At 47.2% G+C, this 20958-nt stretch overlaps 1 protein-coding gene across 2 annotated transcripts in view; it reads left to right on the top strand.

The window, feature by feature from the left end:
* The window catches only part of SEPTIN8 (septin 8), a gene marked incomplete at its 3' end in the record, with an annotated part of 31807 nt that extends 18168 nt beyond the window's left edge, over window positions 1-13639 (top strand). The window contains exons 1-7 of one of the 2 annotated variants that reach the window (XM_084215870.1): window positions 290-417; window positions 5527-5688; window positions 7110-7206; window positions 7516-7684; window positions 7934-8066; window positions 8694-8884; window positions 10668-13639. In XM_084215870.1, the coding sequence (XP_084071996.1) occupies window positions 397-417; window positions 5527-5688; window positions 7110-7206; window positions 7516-7684; window positions 7934-8066; window positions 8694-8884; window positions 10668-10671 (777 nt within the window). In that variant the 5' untranslated portion in view covers window positions 290-396. Of the gene's footprint in view, window positions 1-230; window positions 418-5526; window positions 5689-7109; window positions 7207-7515; window positions 7685-7933; window positions 8067-8693; window positions 8889-10667 lie in introns of those variants that run through there. The other variant, XM_084215871.1, reaches the window with a different exon arrangement.
* Window positions 13640-20958: the final 7319 nt, after the last annotated feature.

Consider the following 20958-nt stretch of genomic DNA (forward strand, 5'->3'; position numbering starts at 1 on the left):
TTCTGTGCTCCACTGTACTTAGACTGTTCAGTGCAGCCTCAAGAATCTCCAGCAACCTTTGGATTATAAGGTCTGTGTGTAAACCCCACATTTTTCCCATTGCAAAGCTGAATTGTTTGAGTCTTATAGCTTGTTTTTAGGTGATATGGAACATCCAGGAGAATTCCTTCAGCCTTTAGACAGTTCAAATTTGTGCTGCAGTGGCTGGTTTGCTAATGGGATGGTTTTAGTTACAGGCCAATCGTAGAGTACATTGATACGCAGTTTGAAAACTATTTGCAAGAAGAGCTGAAAATCCGCCGGTCTCTGTTCAACTACCACGACACGAGGATCCACGTCTGCCTCTACTTCATCACCCCCACCGGGCACTCGCTCAAGTCCTTGGACCTGGTGACAATGAAGAAGCTGGATAGCAAGGTAGGGGCTTGGAGACTGCAGTCCCTCTTTCTGGAATGCTTCTGTTGGTACTGATTGTCCTGTGGAAGGTTTGTTCCTTCTGTGCAAGTGCTGGACTCCTTCCTGTGTGGCAGCTGAGCCATTCTTAGGACTCTGGTAAAGCTTTGTCTGGCCTGGGGGTTGCTGAGGTCCTCTGCTTGTTTTCTCACTGACTTTCCTGAAGAATGTCAGGGAAAGCCTGTTTCCCTGTTGGTTGTGTAAATTCCAGAGTGTTCCTCTACTGTAAGAATCTTACCCAGATTAGCTGCTATTTATCAGAGCCATCAGCTGCAGCTCTGTTGGGTGTGCAGGTGAGGATGCCTTCCAGTTTCAGCAGTTATATTGTGGAGTCCCCTTTGCTGTCCTGACCTGTCAACAGGGACAGAGGGGCTGAGAGCCCCCAAAAGTGTAGTTGTCCTAAGGTGGTGGTCAGTGCTGAGGAGACAAGGGCTGAGGAGAAGTGTTGGCTGTGTGTGCTGGTGCACAGGGAGTGTGTGAGCCGTCACTGCTGGCAGTGCCAAGTTATCTGGATAGGAGATCACAGTATCTTCTTGAAGTGTAGATGTGGTAAAGAATTCTCAAGGTCAGGAATCCTGAAAGTGGGTAATGAGAGGGTCTGCTGGGGTTCTTTCTTTGTTGTGCATAAGCTGTTCTGCCTTAGGGGGCAGAGTGTTACCTAACCAACTTCTTGCTTGTATTCATGCAGCTGGGAGCAAGTTTCTGACATAGTTTTGGGTGTTCCAGCTGGTTTCCACAGAGCTGCAGGAGGTTTCAAAGGTCACTAGTGGCAGCAGAATCTCTTCTTTTCTTCTCAATTATTTCCTGTCTTTCAGAGTATTGTTTTAGCAGCAGGGTGGTTCCTTTTAGGTGACAGGTGCTGTTCAGCCTGCAGAGGCATGGGACCTTGCAGGACCTGGGGATCCCCTGGATTACACTGAGGGAGCACTCTCTTCTCTGGCTGTTGTTCACGTGCAGCTCTGTTGGACTTTCCTGATGGGTTGAGTTCCCCTGTGCAGTCCCTGCCCTTGCCCTTGCCACCCAGGGCTCATGGCCTGCTTTCCCTTGGCCCCAGGCCAGAGCAGGCACTGGCTTCCTTTTGCAGTGGGCTGTTTGTAGCTTTGGCTGTTACACTGACTTCATCAGGAATCTGAAACTTTCCCTTAATAAACTTTTGTCTCTTGGTACAGTGCCAGCATTACATATTCCCAGAAATATTTTTGGAGGAAAGCTTTTGCACTATTCCCCTTGGTGCTGGTAGTCCCACAAAGCATTTCTCTCCTTTCCTTCTCATTCCCTACTTTTCACATCTCCCTGTGGTTGCTTTTAATGTGGTCCTTTGGTAGTACCAAAATAAATCCTTTGTGCTTGTGCACAGATGAAAACTTTCTGCGCAGGCAAACTTTTTATATTTCCAAACTTCCACTTTAATAGCCCTCTCTGGAGTCATTTTACGCCTTTGTTCTCATCTCCCTTCTTGCCACAGCATGAGAACATCCTGGATTTCATGCTGTGGTGGCCTCACACAAGTGGGCACATGGAAATGAATAAGCAAGTGGAGCCCATTGATATTTTCTGGGCATCAGGGATTTATGTTGCATTTCTGCAGCGGTGTCATCCCAGGACACGGGATTGCTTCCCAGGCACTCCCTGAGGGGTTGTGCAGTGCTGTGTCCCTTTCCCACTACAGATGAACCATTTGTGCTGGGGGCTGCTGTGTGGGCAGGGTGAAGGGGGGTGTGAGCACAGCCCAGGCAGTTCTGCCCTCTCAGTGGGAGCAGTGGGTGGTCACTGGGCAGAGGTGATGTGCACTGGCTTGTGTGTGCTGCTGTGTGAGCATGAACACACCTGAGCCTGCCCTTTTGAGAGCTTTGTGTGGCCCTTGTTTTACAGGTGAGTGGAGCCTGTGGAGATTAAAGGTGCATCAGAGGCAATGCTGTGCTCTGCTGCTCAGCCTCTGGGACTGGTTTAACAGGGAGCTTGTAGGACTGTGGCTCAGTTCCACCTTTGCTTTAGCCCACAAGTGACATGATGTGGTCCTGGGCAGGCTTTTGGCTCTGTGACAATTTCAATAACCAGTCTTGCTTTTAGTGTAAAGTCTACAAAATCCCTTCTGGGTAAAGCTTTGTAAACAAAATCTTCCATTGTACTGTAAGACAATATCTCTTTGGCTGAGCTCATGGCCAGCTGTTATCTGGGGTATTTAGTTACAGCCAGAGAATAGGAGCATCTTCACAAGTGGTTGTAGATAGGTGGAATTTGGCTGGCTGGCTGCTAGTGGGAAGCACATAGGGCCTGACAGATGTAGACTTTCCACTGGGTTTAACTTGGGACAAGAAGGAGATAAATCATTGTGCATTTGTATCAGATGAGAAGGTGATTTATTGATTTAAAGCCCAGTCCTGTCTGGGGAAATGGTGGTGCAGTGTGTGCAGCCATAAGGGTCCTGGAGCACACTGCTTGTCCTGGATGGTTTTCAGTCACCATGTGCTGCTTGAGCTGTGACTGAGTGCCTGCCCTCCGAGAGATGACACATCCTAGGCAGGTGGGGATGCTTCAGGCAGCCTGTGCCTCAGCTCTTTGGCTTCCAAAGTAGGATTTGCCTGTTGGCTTCACTGCAGCTTGCGTTCGGGAACAGTTTGGAGATGGGGGAAAATTCAGCTGTGTTTCACAGGGCAGAAGTGCCTACAGTCTCATTGCATCAGCAAAATGATTTTCTACCAAATGACAAGTTCCTGTTAGTTTTATTTTTGGAGATGAGAAGCAGCTCTGGTCAGAAAGACTTGAGAAGGAGGTGCATTTTTGTCTGTGTGCATGGGAGCTCCCTGTCCTGTCTGACTTACTCTGGTCATAATTCCAGCTCCAGCAAAGCCCTCCAGCACTTGGCCTGACAGGCAAGGGGACACTTCACCTCTGTCACATTCAGTGGGTTCACATGCCAGTAGTCAAGTGCATGATTTTATTACTAGATCTTCAGATAGGGAGTATTGCTCTTCCACCGTAGATACAAGAATGTTGTTCTAGGATTTTGCCTTCAACCCAAGATCAACATTATTTGTGTAAAAAGACTGGACAGAGAACCCTCGTGTAGTTCTGGCATTCCTTCCTTTTATTTGGGTTTTAAAACCTGCTCAGCAGAAGAGGTAGCTAGGTATGTAATAGTTTGTCACTAATCTCTGTGCCACAGGCTTGGCCTTGGCATGGGGGTGTGTGTGTGTGGAAGGTGCTGTGGGGAGGTAGGGTCAGACATGCGGTTCAGTAGCATCTCATGTCTCACTGCTTTCTTTTTTCCAAACTCTCCATCCCTTCTCAGTGTTGTGAAGGAATGAAGCCATTCTGGACTTAGGACACACTCAAATGCCATATCCATGCCTCCCCAGTATTGATGTGGTTGTTGATTATTGGAAACACAACTTGAAAAACCCCTTTGTGTTGTGAACTCCGTGTCAGCAGGTGTTCGCTGAGTTGCCTTTTCAAAATACAAGAAATTTGGTTGAGGGCACTCCAACCAGCCTTGGTTTGTGATTTGAGTAGTGCTGAGACCACAGTGGTGACCACAGAGCAGTCTGTCTCCTCTGTTGCTAGAGAGCTGCTCCAGCCTCTGCACCCCTGCATTGCTGCAAGCAGGGCTGAACTGGAGCCCCTTGGAGAAAGGAGGGGAAATTGCTTGGGCTGACTGAAAAGGGATGTGAGCCCTGAGCTGACCCTTTTTCTGTGGGAGATGGGGAATCCAAGCCTCCTCAGGTCAGGGAGACACCCAGCTGTGGTCATGGCCCTTTTACCTTTGCCATGGGGACATGGACCTGCTGAGCACTGGAGTGGGCAGCCAGCCTTTTTCAGTGGGGGGATGTGCTCCTTGGTAAAAGAGCCCAGGTCAGTGGCTGAAAAAAAGAGGAATTTATTCTCTCAGATACATTTGCAATGAGTAAATTTAGACTATTTCCATTCAGAGTAAGTAAAAGCTTTTGTGTTTAGTGAGTGCTAAACCACTAAACAGAGACAGGGAGGGGGAGAGGTGGTGTGGGGGGAACCCAAGAAGTGTGGAAAAAACACTGACCTACAGAGAACTTGTGCTGGGAAAGCAAGGCCATTTATTTTAATAAAATGGTTGCTGTGAATTCCAGTTCTGTAGTACAAAAAGTGTTGGCTGTAGGGAAATGTTAGATGGCAAATCAGACTTTCTCCTTATTTGTCTAAATTCTTGTGCTTCACTGCTGTGAATTTGGCTGCTGTTCAGACAGATGAGTTCTGCTGTTTGTTTAAGCAGTGGTTTCAGTATCACACGTGGCTTTTCTGGGCACAGCAGCGTTGTCTAGCACAGGTTCCTGTGATAGATCCAGTCTCACAGTAGCTCTCTGAAGCATAATGAACCCCATCACTGCTGATGGATGGGGGATGTGGCCCTTGTTCACTTTTGATCTTGGTGGGTGCTGGGCACAGGGACACCTCCACACTGTACAGCTTTGAAGCCCAGGTGGATGCAGTTGTGTGGGGTGTAGTGACTGCTGGCTGATGTGAAACCAAAGCTGAGTAAGAACACATGAAAATAAATATGTCTGCTGTGTGGCACCCTGCCCCTTTCTCCAAATAACCCACATGACACAGCCAAGTTGTGATCCTCACGAAGAGGCTCGTGGGGTCCTTAGGGAGGGTCATGAGCTGCTGTCAGAGCATCTGAGGAGTCCCTGCTCTTTCCACTTGAGCATGGGAAGGCTTCACATCAGCTCAGTGTGTGTTTCACCCTCGTGCTTGTCTTGTAGAACATCCTGTCAGCTCAGCCAGCGTGGAGGGGTGACAGCTGGGATGTGACAGCTACACCGTGTCTGCCTCCCTCCTCCTGCGTAACAAAACACAGGGAGAGCAGGGCTTTGATTTGCTCCTTGTGTGGTTTATCTCAAGTCGTGTAGCCAAGTGAGTCCTGGAGAACTCTTCCCTCTAGTGTTCAGCAGAGCTGGGCTGCAGCTGCTGTGTCAGCAGAGCTCCGGGGTGATTTTGGGAGGTGTGGAAGAGCCAGTGGGCAGGACCCGGTCACCCCCGGGCTCAGCACGGCTGCTCACCTGGGTGTTTGTCCTTCCTCCCTGCCCTGTGCTCTAGGTGAACATCATCCCAATCATTGCCAAAGCAGACACCATCTCCAAGAGCGAGCTGCACAAGTTCAAGATCAAGATCATGAGTGAGCTGGTCAGCAATGGGGTGCAGATCTACCAGTTCCCCACGGACGACGAGGCCGTGGCCGAGATCAACTCTGTGATGAATGTGGGTAACGCTGCCACTCCCATCCCTGCTGAAGGTTCTGACAACTAAATTGCTGCACAAAAACACATCTGAGGGGCACGTTTCATTGGCAATGTCCAGACACTGAATCTGTTGGAAAGCCAAGCTGTGGGTCTCACAGATGGCAAAGGCTGTTGCATACAGAATTAATTAAAATGTGGCTCATGTTTAATCTGGGGGCTCTCTGGAGTAACTTAGCTCTAGAATTTATTTTATTGAATTTTTGAAAAATGCTTTCCTCAAAATTAATTCTGTCTGTTCTTAGGCTACTTTGAGTTTGAGGAAGAAGGAACTGTGAATAAAATGTGACAGTTAAGATTTACATTAGTCTTGTGACTTAAGGAGGCTGACCAGAGAAAACCCAATTTAAAGTAAAGAAGAAAAATCTTAATCTCTATTTTGCCTTGTTTGAAATTCAAAGATCAAATTCAGACCTGACTGAAGCACATGCAAAAACACTTTTAAGCTTCTTGTCTCCCAAATCAGAGTGTAGCTATGGCAGTAGAAACAACTGAAATGTTTCCATGTTAATTTCATAAATCAAAAGTAGCTTTTTCATCAAAATGACCATTTTCTTGCATAGCTGTTTCTGATTAAATGCTTTGTCTTTTCTTTTTACCCTTCTCCCCCACCATTTTTTTGTTTAATTCAATCACCAGTCGATTTCTGGGTGGACTAGATACATGTTTTCACTCTAATAGCTCTTTTTTGCTGAAATCATGAAATCACTCTTACTTAAATAATTGCAAGCTGCGTATATTGGGGAGAAAAACAGGAGTCGTGCTTGCTTGGATTTTTTTTTCCTCTTCCTTCATCCAATGAAAATACATTTGACCACTTCTCTATGAGTTCCACACTTCTGGATCCGTTTCTTTTTAAGCATGAAGGATTTTGTCAGCCTCACCCTACTGAAGCACCCACTCCTTCCTGGCAGTCCCAAGGGGGGTGTCCTGTTTCCTCCCTGTGCCTGCTGCCTCGCCAGGCTCAGGGAGAGCAGTGGGGACGTGTTGTGTCCTGCACATGTCCCTTGCAGTGCCCACACACTCTCTGCAGTGCCAAGGCTTGTGTGTGGGTATCCCTGCCTTTCAGCAAGGCAGGGAGTGCCCCACTCCTGGGGTGTGCAGAGGGATGGAGTGGAGCACTAATGACCATGCTGTTCCTACAGTACTCCCCAGCTGGTGCAGCCCAGACAGCATTGCTGATAAGCTCTGCTCTGGCCCCTCTCCACTCTCTGTAGTAATATTCCAGCTTGTAGTAGAGATTGCTCCGAGTGTCAGAAATTGTAGGTTCAAAGAAGGGACTCAGGGAAGCAGTCCCTGTGCCTGGGTGAGGGGAGCTAAGGGTCAGGCTGATCTCTGGGGGCTCTCCCATGCACTGAGTCCCTGCCCTTGGCTCTGTTTCAGGCTCATCTGCCCTTTGCTGTGGTCGGCAGCACGGAGGAGGTGAAGGTTGGGAACAAGCTGGTGCGAGCTCGGCAGTACCCGTGGGGAGTGGTGCAAGGTGAGGGGCCAAGCCCACCCCAAACCCCCCCAGCTCTGCCCTCCAGCAGCGCCCCTGCATGAAGGTGCCCTGTGACAAGCAGTGCAGGTGTGTCCCCTGCAGCCTTTGTGGGCTGGCCAGTCTTTCCTTTGAGTTGCCATTCCTACGGCAGGTAAGAAGGTCAGCAGGAATCCCTGCATCCAAGAGCTTGTGTTGTGCCCTGAGCAGGACAGCAGGCTCCTCAGGATGAGGGTATCTGGAGCCAGTCATGTGTGCCTTGTGTTCCCCACCACACCTGCAGTTTGCTGACCTGTCCCTTCCCTTTGCCAGTGGAGAATGAGAGTCACTGTGACTTTGTGAAGCTGCGGGAAATGCTGATCCGGGTGAACATGGAGGATCTGCGGGAGCAGACCCACACCCGCCACTACGAGCTCTACCGCAGGTGCAAGCTGGAGGAGATGGGCTTCAAGGACACAGATCCAGACAACCAGCCCTTCAGGTGAGTGCCCTTCACGTCAAGCATCAGTTTAGACTGAGGGTTTGGTACTGACAGCCCCAAAAAATGGAAGTTTGTAGGTAATATACAGTGCCAGGCTGGAAAATGCCAGCGCTGGGTTAGAGCTTTGCAGCTGAATTGGATGTTCCCTTCCCTGTCTGTTTTTCCCAACAGCACAGACAGACATGCATTTCCTCATCACTAACTCAGTAGTATCCAGAGAGTCTGGATTTCATTTGCTTTCTTCCCCAGCCTCCAAGAAACATATGAGACCAAAAGGAAAGAGTTCTTGGGTGAGCTCCAGAGGAAAGAGGAAGAAATGAGACAAATGTTTGTTAACAAAGTCAAGGAGACAGAGGCAGAGCTGAAGGAGAAGGAGAGAGAGGTGGGTGTGCCAAAAATTTGCAAGGAACCCAAACTGCAGCCAGCAGGGAATCTGGGTCTGGGCAATGCATGAATCCTGGAAAGCACATTCCAGCAAAGCTCACCAGCCAAAGCACAAACACATCATGGTTTAGGGGCCTCAGAAACTAGTCTTCCCTGTCCTGTGCCGCGTGGAACAGCTGCTGGCTGGGGAGTGACAGCCGGTGGCAGGACATTTAGGTGAGCATCCCTGTCCCAGAGACCTGCCTCTTGTGGCTCACTGGACAGCAGAGTAAAGGGGGCAGCTGGGCTGGGGTCCCCAGTCAGAGTGAGTCCCCAGTGTGGGGCCTCAGGAAGCAGCTGTGACTGGGGAGGAATTATGTGGGCCATCCTCAGAACTAGTGAGGAACAAAAGATCCTGCAACGTCCCCAGCCCCTGTGCAGAGCCAAAATCCCCTGTGCTCAGCTGCAGGGCTCATGCTGCCTCTGGTTTGCTGTGTGGTGTCAGGGAGAGATGAATTTATTGTGTCTTCCCTGCTTTTGGTGGCCCTGGGTGCAGTGGTGGGGATTTGTGTGGGGGGTGTGACAGGGCTCCTGGGGCAGCCAAAACCAGCTCAATGCCATGCTCAGAGGGTCTGTCTCCTACCAGCTGCATGAGAAGTTTGAGCACTTAAAAAGGATACACCAGGAAGAGAAAAGGAAGGTGGAGGAGAAGAGGAGGGAGCTGGAGGAAGAGATGAACGCCTTCAACAGGCGGAAAGTGGCAGTGGAAACCTTGCAGTCCCAATCCTTGCAGGCTACCTCACAGCAGCCGCTGAAGAAGGACAAAGACAAGAAAAAGTAAGTGTCTGAGCTGGAGTCTTCCTCCTCTGCCACTGGAAAGCTGGGAGTCTGCACACAGGCTTTATTGTTTGGTCAGTTGTTTAAACATCATACAGAGAAAAGTGGATTTTGGAATCCTAACTCCCATCCTTCTGACCCTTTGCTCAAAGCAGAGGAGAGATGAGCTCCTCCTGTGCCCAAGCACTGCCCAGAAAAGCCTGGGCAGCTGGAGGTGGGAGAGATTTGCAATTTGGGGCCGTTCTCTAAAGGCTGATGGGCCCATGGGGTTCCCTCTTGCCTCTGTGATGGCCAGCTCAGGTTGTGTGGGGCTCCAAGGCACAGTTCTAATTACAAGAAAATTCTTTTCCCCTAAAGGCAGGGTCCTTATCTTAGCTTGCTGCACATTAATTGACATTGCTGGAGCCAGCAGGAGCAGGGGTGTGTAAATATTGGTGTTTCAGCCACCTGATTGTGTAGTGATAGACCAGGAATGGGACAAACAGGTTTAAAAAGAAAAGATGTTGGGGGGGGGTTATCCTGCTTCCAATTCAAGCCAGTCTCTAAGGACCCTGGGCTAGGGGGCAAAATGGAGCACTGTCATGCAAACTGATAATTCTGCTATTGCAGCATTTTCTGTTACTTCCCCATGCATGAAGGAGCTCAAGAGTCAGAACTGCATTTTATCAAACCCAGAGCAGGCTGGCAAGGCTTTCTGAGTTTCTTAATGATGGCAAGAAAAAAAGACCACGAAAAGTAGCAACACCCAGGTTTGTGCTTGACAGCACAGCATTCAGCTCCTCAGTGCTGATGAGATCTTGTGGTCTGTCATTCCCCTGCTGTGAGCTGCAGCACCAGAGGAGCTCATTCTGTGTGCTGACATCCTAGCAATTTGTTTCTTCCTGTGGAAGATAACGGGGTAGATTACTTGAGTGTTTCGTTGGAATGTAAATGTGAACAGTGCTCTCTTCTGCAGACTGCTCAGCGTGCTCTGGGTGTGGCCCCCCTCACACACAGGGTCTAAAGGGTTTCTAAAATTCTTTGCTGAAAATAGGGTTTAGTGTGAATTAGGAGCTGAATCCTAGGGCTTTCTTGGACCCAGGACTGCTTTGGGAAGGTGAGCACAGTGCAAGTGATGCCAGGGGCAGGCAAGGACTGTGAACATGGGCTGCAGCTTCCCCTCTACTCCTTCTGGCTGCAACAGAAAAGGTTTTCCTGCACTTTTCTGGCTTTAGCCCACCTCCAGCTGTGAGTCTGGGCATTGCTGGGCCGTAGCAATAGGAACAAGCCAGGTCAGGAGCAGGGCTGGGAGGGAGCTCGGTGCTGTGCAGAGGTCCCGGAGCACCCACAGCCTGGGCTCTGCACACTGGGGACCCCACATGGTGCTGGGGCAGGGGGGCTCTGGAGCACAGCTAGAGGAGGTGCACCATCACCAGGATGGTTTTGGATTGGGTTCTTTGTTTTTGTTCCTTTTCAAACCTGAGAGCTAGCTCAAAATATGGGGCTTTGTGATTTCTGCTCAAGTGAAATATTGAGGAAGTCTTGTTGAACTCTTTATCATCTCCTGGTTCAAGGCAGCGTTCTTAGTAGCTTTAATAAGTAAAAAATAGTGATGAAAAAATTGCAGAAGTTGGGGGAAAGAGAAGTGTTTGTGGTGCTGAGCAGGTTGTGCCAGGCTGCTCACCTGAAGCCCCAGCAGCGTTTGTCCTCCTCCTTTTTTTGTTTTAACATACTTCACTACACCTCGCTTTTGTTTGATTTTCATAACTTTAATTCATGCTTTTTTATGTTTTGTTTCTTTCAGTTAATCACACACAGACTTTCAGGCCAAGAGTGGACTTGGTGCTTTCATGTGTTAAGTTGCTTGAGTTTCCCACCCTGAGTGACCCTTCTCATAACATTGTGTGAGTGGACCAAAGTGACAGAGACAATGAGCATCTCCGGTGGTTGCAGTGTTCCGACCTGCTGTTTTCTTTTCAGAATTATCAGGAGCTTTGCAGGAAGTAACCTTACATGTACATTTTGTTAAACAAAGCCAACTAATCCCTCAAGTAAGATGTTTTGTTCTAAACTCAGTGATGGAGCAGCCGTGTATGAAGAGACCATGACTGAACTCGTCTTACCACCAGCTAAATAATTGCTTTCTGCATTTTTTTTTTTTTAATTGGCTAAGGTGACTGCTGGAGGCTCATTGACCTCCCCTGTACCTGCACAGTGAGAGGAGTGGTCTGAAGAATGCTGAAATGTTTGTTTTTCTAACAAAATTCTGAAGTAGTTTGTAGAATGGCTGGAAAAACACAACATTTAGGCTTTCTGCAGGAATCTTAGAGTAACCCTCATTCCAGTAATTCTGTATTAATTCCTGAATTACTCTAAACACTATCTACATCATTTATAATAATATATATATATATAAGGAGAGAGAGAGTGGTTAATAAAATTAATGGGACAATGTTTTGAATTTTCTTTACTGCTAAAGTAGAACATTTATAGAGAGGTTTTTCGTAAGAGTTTGTTGTACAAAGTGGAACTACAGGATTTGTGTAACATTTCAGTTGTCACTTACCAATGTATTTACTGTTGTGGGAACTATTTAAGCCAACATCTTTTTACTCTTTAATCTTAAACCTAATATGTGCCTAATAAGGAGAATCCCCTGCTCTTGAGCTGTGCACTGTATTTATGCTGACAGGCTCTGTCCCTCTTAGAAGGTGCTTCTTTTGACAACTCCTCATGCCTAGAAATCACAGCCTTGTTTTCCTGGGCAGCTGAGCTTAGAGGAATAATTAGGATCAATATTAATTTTTTCCACTCAAACCATTTTGTGAATAGGCAGGACAGTAACTGAACACAGAGTTACTAGCTGTGTTGTCATGGAAAAATAGTTGGACCCAATTCCATCCATCCATCCATCAGATCCTAGGCTAGATAAAAGGAAATATATTAACCCTCACATAGTGTCTTTAGAGTTTATAAAAACACTGGCTGGCTAAGTGTTAGTTGTGAGTGTGTGTGTTTTTATTTAGTTATTAATGTTACAGGATTTTTCTGATATGTTTTTTGTTAAAGACTTGTCTTTAAGCTGTCAGCAAATTCCTGATGTGCCGTGCAGAAGGAGATGCAGGGCCTGGGTCTGAGCTGTCACAGGGCAGCATTTTGCTGGATTCTGAGGTTCTTTAACTGTTATATTCCATTAAAGCAGCTTTTTTTTCCCCTTTCTAAATACATGCTCAGGTATTAAACTTTTCCAACGGACTTTGGCCTTTTCTGTGGATATACTGACAGTGCTGATTCGTGCTTGTAGAAAAGAACCTCACAAAGATCTCACTGGTACCTTTTAGAGCAGGCTTTTGTGGAAAGAATAAAAATTCTGCACTTGTTGGGAGTCTGCTGAAAGCTGGACATGTAATTTTTAAGGCTGTGCCTCCAGGTTAGATGTATTTTAAAGAGTAACTATCAAATGTTAGGAGGATTAGTATGGTTTTCTCAAACATGTACAAGGAACCCAACCTTCTGTTATATGCAAGAAGACAATTCCACCTCACCTCTGACTACAGACCAATCATGTAGCAGATTATTTTTTTATTAATCTTTTGCTAATGGGAGAAACTGTGGTGCACTAATTGCCCAAGCAGGCCATGCTCTTTGGTTCATTGCTTTGCTTCCCAAGGCCAGTGCTGGGATGAAGCAGTAACTGGTGGTACTGGTGTGCACCCAGCTGCCTCACCAGTGAGCCCAGCCAGCAGTTCTCTCCTGATCTCATGCTGCAGCCAGCAACATCTATGCAAACGATTTCTCTCTGCCCTGGCTCATCAGAGATCAATTATTTTTTCCTAGAATAACAGGTAGTTAAAAAATATTATTATAACAAAGAGTAAAGATCTTCAAATCCATGGGCATTGTGGAGAAATTTACAGCATTTTCTGAAGAAGACATTCAGAATGTATGTAACAATATTTTCATGATGATTATTATTATATTACTTTATGTTGTGACAGACATCCCTTGTCCTTGTAGTTGCTTGTTCAGCATCATAATCTCCCCAAAGGGATTCAGTCATATTTTTTTTTCCCCTGAGTAATTTTTTTTTTTCTTTTGGCTGAGGCAAGATTTAAGTATTGTGGTAGGGTAGTTCCATGTTTTGTTTTTATTTAACTAATGAAAAATATGTTGTGATGCTGATCTCACCCAGTCTGAAGACTTAAAATCTTGTAGGCTAGAAAAAGTGAAAGAAATACCCTTCAGAAGTGATTGAAACCATCCAGTTACACGTCTTTCAGCTGTTTTATTTATCTGTAAAAGATTGATATTAATGGGAAAAATTATCCATTTTTTTAAATCATTTAAATGTTTACCGTCCTGTATGTTGTCTGCTTTCTAAATTAAACTGTATTTTGTGGGTCTCTGGGGGGTCATGCCTGGCTGAGGTGGCTGCCCCAGGGGTGTAGAGGGGGTGTTTGGAGCCATGGAGGCACCTCTGGGACCTGCTGCATCCCTTTGCTTTGGCATTCCCAGCGTGTTGGGGTTCATGGTTTGTTTTGGTTTTTTTCTTTCTTTTCTTTCCACTCACTTTGTACTTTTTTTCTTTTATTAAATCTCACATGTATTTTGAGTTTTTGTGTCATTTATTTACTGCTGCATTTTCTGTGCAATCTAGTTATTTTCTGTATTATCTGTCACAACAATAGTGTGTTATGATTGCAAGCTTACCAGTCACAGGCTGTCTTGTGACTATTTGGGACATTCAGGAATATAATTAGCTAATTAATTAACAGCTAGCTAATCACAGAGTATGTGGAAATGTACTTCCTATGTAATCTGGGGAGAAATTCTTAGGTATTAATCCAAAACTGTCAGTGTTTGGGCAGAAGGAGCTTTGAGGCTTGTTGGTACATCTCCTTTGTGAGACCAGGTGACTGAGCAGGGGATGTACCAGCAGCTCTGCTGATTTCATGGTGCCCAAAGAGGTGATGTAAAGGTGGGGTGAAAAGGGGGCAGAGGTGGAGAGGTTTCCTGGGGTGCATCCAAAGCTGTGTTCCTTGTCTGGAGAAGGACCTTATGCACTTAGGTCGAGGCCAGCAAAAGAGCACAGCTTTAGTTTGGTGCTCTGCTTTCAGAAAGCTGCTCAAGCTTTACCCAAAGGTTTGTTCTCAGTGTCTCTTCTGGGCCATTGCTACAAACCAAATTATATTCACTCAACTTTGGGCCCTTATGGGGTTTATTTGGTATTGGAATGAGATCAGTGCTGTACTTCAGACACTGCCAATGTGGAGTTTGGCTGATGCACAGTGTTTGCTGTAGCAGTGCTTCTGGTGGGAGGTTTTTCTGCAGCCCCAGCTTGAGGAACAAAACCAGGCTGGTGATCCTGGCTGCCTCTCCAAGCTTTTTTGGAATATGGAGCTGGAAACCTTTTAAGCAAAAGCTTTAGTAGGGAATTACCAGTTGATCTCAAGTAGCTTTTATGAAATGTTTACATCCTTTTCCATCCCAATACATTTTAAAGCCAAATCTGGGAGACCGGGGAGGAGCACGGGCATTCAGAATTCAGGGAACCAAAGGTGGTGGAACAGCTGGTGCTTTTAAGGTGGGCCACCTGGTGATTGAGATGATGTGCATTGGCAAGTGTCTTTCCAGAGGAGGAGTGTTAAGAGCATTCATTAATACTTGTGCAGAGCTCCTGGAGATGCTTTGAGGAGGAGGAGGAGGAGTGCATAGGTTTGTTAGAGAAGCAGTGAGGTAGGTGCTGCCCATGCTTTGCAGTTCCCGTGGCCAAGGCCCTGGGACATGGCACGAGGGCACTTTCCTTCAGGAGACAGCCCCACAAACCCAGCCTTGTCCTTGGCTGCTCCCTCTGGAGAACTCTGCAGCTGTGAGGGATGGAATGGGGCGAGGACCCTGCAAAGCCACTGCTCCATCTGTGTGGGTTGGTTGGCTGCTCTTGGGGGTCTCCATCAGCAGTCCCTTCTCCTGTTCCATCAGCAATCCCTTCTCCTGTTCCATCAGCAGTCTTTTCATTAAAATTTTAAATCAATCCTTTGATTTCCAGTTCCAAACAAGACGTTGGCAGCTGTGAGAGCTTCTCCAAGTTGCAATGGGTTAAACTCAAATGTCTGTACAATAGATTGGTGCTTTGACCTTTCATGCTGTCTTTACTTAATGTAAATAACTGAAACTTAAACACTGATTTTCTTTTGTTCTTTCTATAGCTTCTTTAGTCTTCCCAGTGCGTACTCCATAACAACAGGAAGATATGTTAATTAGAAGATTTATTAAGGCCAAAACATCTCATGCAGAAGAAATTAATTGGTGCTTACACCTTTAAGCTTGCAATATATTGCACAGAAGAGAATATGTAGCAAGGACTAAAATTCACCGTGTCTTTTGATGGGGAAAAGTTTGCCTAATCAGGTTTCTTGGTAAAGTTGAAATCCAAGACACTTGCCAAAAGGTAAACTGCTAATCCACGCTGCTGCACGGCTGGCACTAAATCCAGAATGCTTTTTTGGGGGCTCTTAGCCCAAGGGAGTTTTAACACTGACTGACTCCAGGGAGGTGAGGGACAAAGCTGGGCTAGTGTGAGGAGCTTTCAGCTTTGCTGCTCAAGCTGCTGCAGTAACAGGGTCCTGCAGGTCCTCTCCTCAGTCTGGTTTTGGGGTGTAACTGGGAGACCTGATGTCCCTAACCTGACATCCCTAATCTTTCAGCTGGATTCTCACCTTTGATAACAATAACTCTTCTGTGCAGCTTGCTTCTGTATACTTACAGGTTTTATAACCAAAATGCCCCAGCCTTCATCTCTTTAGTTTTTGGATGGCTGCACTTGGTGCCTCACACCATAACCCCTTGCCCAGAGCTCCCTGCCCACCTCCCCTCTGCTGCTTTGGGGCCAGGTAACCCTGCCTGGCCAGTCTGGGCTCTGCTCGTCCTGCTGGGATGTGATGGGTGCAGAGGGAACCATGTTAAAGCACAACTAAATGTTATTTATTAATGGAGGAGAAATGGTCTAAAGCTGGAGACTTGGTGTTCCTGGTGTAAGTTCTGTGTTTGTTACAGACTGACTTCCCCTTACACAAACACTTTTCTTAAAAAAAAGGAAAGGGGAAAAACAAAGTGTGATGTCTGTGCCCCAGTAGCTTCACACAGGAACAGGGAGAGGCTCCAGTTTATCTTTGTTTTAAACAACCTTGTAAATGAATCTCAGGAATGACCTGTACCAAAGCTGGGTTTAATAAAAACAAAACTGACTTGTTTAACAAACATCTGTTAAAACCATGGTTTGTACACCAGGTATAACCACAAGAATGTCCTCTGTCCCTCTGTGATCCCCGTTTCCCCTCATTAACCCCATTGCCCTCTGATTAAAGTGTGATGTCCCCTGTGCACCCCTGTGTCTTGGCAGCTGCTGTCCCCAGTCTCCCTCCCTTTTTCCCGACTGCTGCTTTCCCCACTGCCCCGAGGCTGGGAGGGGAGGAGTGGCCAAAAGCCAGTGTTTATCTTTGGCAGGAGCTTTGAAGAGGTCTCACCCTGTGCCCCTGCCTCATGCTGGTTGGTGTGACCACAGTGGGACAAAGGCTGAGAATGGGGAGTGTGGGTGCATGTGACAGGAGCCCTCCAAGGCTCCCACGGAGGACACTCTGTCTCTCTAACCCCCAAGAGACAGAGAGGCTGGTGTAGAGGTCCTGACTGCCCCAGGCACTGAGTGCCTGTCCCTAGGGTGTGTGACAAGTGACAGTCTCTAAACCCTCTGGATGCCCTTAGCCTAAGCCAGAGCTGGGAAATAGATTGCAGCTCTAACAGGGATGTGGCCTGAAGAGGGCTGAACTGGGTGCGTGGAGAAGCTGTGGAGGCTGCTGCCACTTGCAGGCACTAGGGATGAAACCCCGTGACAGACATGTTCACCCCATGCTCTTCATCCCTGCCTGTCCCTGCTGCCACAGTGGGCAGGGATGAGGCACCACTGGGGCCAGGTGGGGAGCGCCAGGGTCTGACACAGCTGTGTCTGGGGGCCATGAATTCAGAGCTGGAAATCTGCTTAGCAGGGCTCTGTCTGTCTTCATGTCTGTGATGCCTGCACAGAATGTGGGAAAGCTGAAGCTGTGTGTGACCATCAGGCTGAGCTATGGTACAGCCTTTGCTGCTGCTTTGAGGACAGTTCTAAACTTGCTTGTGTTCTTTTTTGAGGCAGCCACTCTAATTCCTTTGGCAAAGCTTTCATCTGGCTTGGAGCTTTTGTCAAGTTACATTCCCAGCAGGATAGGTGAATTGGGAATGGGAGCCTTTTTTTTTTTCCCAAATTGCTCGGAAGATTTGATTAAGTTCTGTTTGTCATGACCATAGTTAGGTCACCAGGGGGATTCCAGTTGCATGTCTTGCTGAGGAGGAATGGGAGGGGGCTCTGAGACCTGCCAGAAGTTAATGCATCTCTCTATCTCAGTGCCCTTTTCTGCCTTCCTAAAGAATTGAACTGTAAGTACTGCTCAAATTCAATTTAACACACCAAAGTCAATTAGCAGGAGAAAAAAGAACTGTATTGCTGCAATGCCACAAATGAGGTATAACTATTGCATTACTCTTTCTTTTGCAGTTTTCTTGTCTTGTGGTCAGTTCTCTGACCGCAGGAGTTTATTTATTTGTGCAGCTCTTCTCCTAGGTCATCACACCCTCCACAGTTAGTGCCCCTGAGTCAGAAGCACCCCAGTGAGGGCTGTCTTGAAATGGGGCAGCTCCCTCCTCACCTGCAGTGGTTCCTGGGTGCCTGCATGAGCTGTGACATGGTTCCTTTAGCTGGGGTTATGAATGGGGGCATTGTGGTGGGTGGGAGGACCTGAAATGCTTTGCTGTTTCTGTAGGTGGCTTAAAACAGCCACAGAAAACAGTTCTGTGGATGCTTACCATAGGGGATTTCAGGTGTAATTGCAGCTTTGTTTACAAGGTGGTGGTAGCTTCAGGCATCTGGAAATCTGGCCTCAACTAAGGCAACAACAAAAGGAGTCTGGGTTTGAGAGCCTCGCCTGGGCCAAGATCCCCCAAGGGAAGGGACCTTACCAGGTCAGAGCTCTTTGAAAATAGTCTATAAGCATTCTCTGTAGTTCTGGGAGTGAATATTCCCCAAAACAACCATCCTCACAGAGCTAGCCATAACCACATCAGACCTGTGCCAGCACTCACTGAACCTGGCACATTTTCACCAGTAACTGGTGTGTAGCAAATGGGATCTGCAGTGGTGAGTTGAGCTGCAGTTGGAATAAACTCATGTTGTACACACAGTCCAAACAGGTAGGCACACGGGTGAGCTGTCATCCTCTCTGAAACTCACTGGGCAAAATAATTGTTCCTGACACTGCTGTCTATGGGAAGTGTTCATCTTGTCACTTATTACTTGTCCAGGCAGGGAGGGGAAAGGTGTTAAAGCTTCTGACCCTCTACTGCTAGAAAAAAAAGAGAATTGGTGCTATTCTCACCATCCAAAAATCTCCCACTGTAACAAGAATGGTCCTGTGCAAGAGCAGCTCCTTCCTGTACCTGGCAGCTGATTCTTTGGGGTAGGAAGCTCCATTCTGAGCAATGGCAGAATAAAAAGGTAAGTTACATTTTTAGCCCGTGGAAGCCAAGACAGAAGTATTTGTTCCTTCATGGTAACTGCAGTGCTGGAATAGGTATGTGGGAGGGAGCTGTGCTGCCAGAGAAGCAGCAGTGTGTCCTGGCAGCACAGGCAGGCTCCAGGTGAACTGTTCCCATCCCAGTGGGGCATCTTGCACCCTGACTGGGAACACAGAGCCCTGAAGGGCCTTCCAGCACTGCCTTTATCTTTTGGAATTAACCCCTGTTAATGTATACTTTCGCATGTTGATCATAGAGATCTGCAGAGATTTTGAAAAGCAAGTTTGTTCATGGGTTTTAACACATCATCCAGCCGCAGGCAAGAAGTGTTTCCATAGGCTCACAGCTGTGGGGGGAAACACGAGGTTAGGATTGTTGTGGTGTAGAGTTACAGCATGTTAATGACTGTGTGTAGAACTCTGCTGCTGCTATTTCCAGGGGTACACACAGCTGGTGACAATGCTTGAGATAGGGCAAAGGGATGGGAGGGAAGCAGAGCCCATCACACAGCCCAGTTTTCTGCAGAGATTGGTGTGGGCATCACCTTTCAGCTGGGCTATTCCAGGGCCACAGAGACCAAGCTGATGTTTTATTTAGTGGAAACTATAAAAGACAACTTCCCTCCTCCCAACAGTCAACTCATGGCTTGTGAGAGGAAAGGAAGGCACTGCTCAGGAGGAGGGAAGAGCCCTACCATTAAATGAGAACCTTCCCTGTGGTAGCATAAATGTGGTACCATGTTCCAAGCATGCTGCTGCCTGACCCCCAAGTACGTGGGGACCTCACAAACCTCATGTGGTCTAAACCAGCCCCAAGTCCTGCTCCTGCAGCATCTCAGGCCTGGGCAGGGTCCCCCCTCAGCAGAGCATCCAGAGCCTGAGGTAGCTTTGACCTGGCTCATGGGAATTCTGTGGCTTTCACTGCTGGTCCAACTCTTGCCTGTTCACACAGGTGATTTGCACTTAGTCTCCATTACTGGGTGTTACTGGAACACTTGGGGGCTTGCTTTGTGGTTTTAAGAGCTGCATGGCTTTCTCTCTGCACACACACAGGGCTCACTCTGGCAAATTGAAAACTTGAGAAAGTGTCAACAGCTTCTCAGCACATCAGTCCTGCATGGTTGGTGCAGGAATTCCTCTCCTACAGGATAAGACAATGAAGAAGGGGAGAAGGCCAGAAACGTTCTTCTTGCACTGATGAGTTCTGCGGTTGCACAGCTTTGTCTCCTTGCTCCTGTCCCATCTCTCTCTCCAAGTTATTTATCCCATGTCATTACATGAGACACCTGCTCAGAATTTAGCCTGTGCCAGTCCACATGAACCTCCCCTCCTGTTCTCTGACAGGATAGCAGGTATGGTGCTGTTACCCATCCCATACCGTCTGAATTATACCCTCAAACTAGGGTAACAATCACCTACCTCCACTAGTTTTAAAAGGATTTGTGAAGCTGGTTTTTAAAAGTGCAATAGTGGTTTAATCTGACCTTTGTAAAACCACTTTGCTATGAAGATTAAGCAATTTGTAAGAAATAATGTGGTTGTAGTGGTGGAGGGGAATTATTAAAGGCATTTTATTTTGTCTAGTCTGGTAAGACAGAATAAACTTTTAAAGCCCTGACCAGCATATGCTGGTTGGTGAGAGCTCAAGGCAATGGTGATTGTAGACAAGAAGTGATTTCCCACATTTCATAGGAGCTGTGATAGGGTCTGTAATGGCTTAACGAGCAAAAAAGCATAGATCCCAGACCCCTGAATTACAAGGTAAGGCCTTAAGGAAAACTGGAGGTTTGATACAAGCTTCTCACTGCTGAATGAAAACTTTGGTTCCATCTGAGATCTCTTGCAGAGGCAGCAGTGGGGGCTGCCCATTCCTCGACAGCAGCTCCTGTTCAGCTCCCATGGGCTGAGCCAGATCAGCTCTAATGAGAGAACAATGGTATGAGCTGGATGAAAGGCTCAATCTGTCAAACTTCATCATGGCTATTTTAAAAATAAACTCTGAGGCATTTGGTTCTCCATGAAGTTTGTAGCTGCTTGCCAACTGGATCCCTGGGCTGCAGGACTGTGACCAAGTCCCTCCTCTCCCCAGCTTTCTGTCTTTACATAATCTTAAAAGTGAGGGGTAGCACATACTGCTTAGGAAGGACATAAAAATAGACTGATAATACCAAGTGTCTTTGTCCTTTGAGAAGCACAGTGACACTTTTGCCCTGTTATTTTAGCTGTTCTGTTTGCTGGGACCTGCTGGTTCTGCAGGTGCTGCTTCCAGGGCAGTAATTCTCCACAAGTCCTTTCTGGGTGGCTGTAAGGGAGGACAGGAGCAGCTCAGTTGAGGGCACGAGCCTCCTGTGTTCATCCTCCCACCACTCACCTGCCCATCCGCACTGTGCAGGTGTCTGAATACATCTCAGCATTCTTCAGTCTCAGTGGTTTGATCAGGAATTTGGGCTGTAGTAGGTGTGAAAGGTGCTGAAACAGGCTGGCTTACAGCAACCC

This window comes from Fringilla coelebs, assembly GCF_963513975.1.
Source record: "Fringilla coelebs genome assembly, chromosome: 15".
In the NCBI taxonomy this organism is placed as follows: domain Eukaryota; kingdom Metazoa; phylum Chordata; class Aves; order Passeriformes; family Fringillidae; genus Fringilla; species Fringilla coelebs.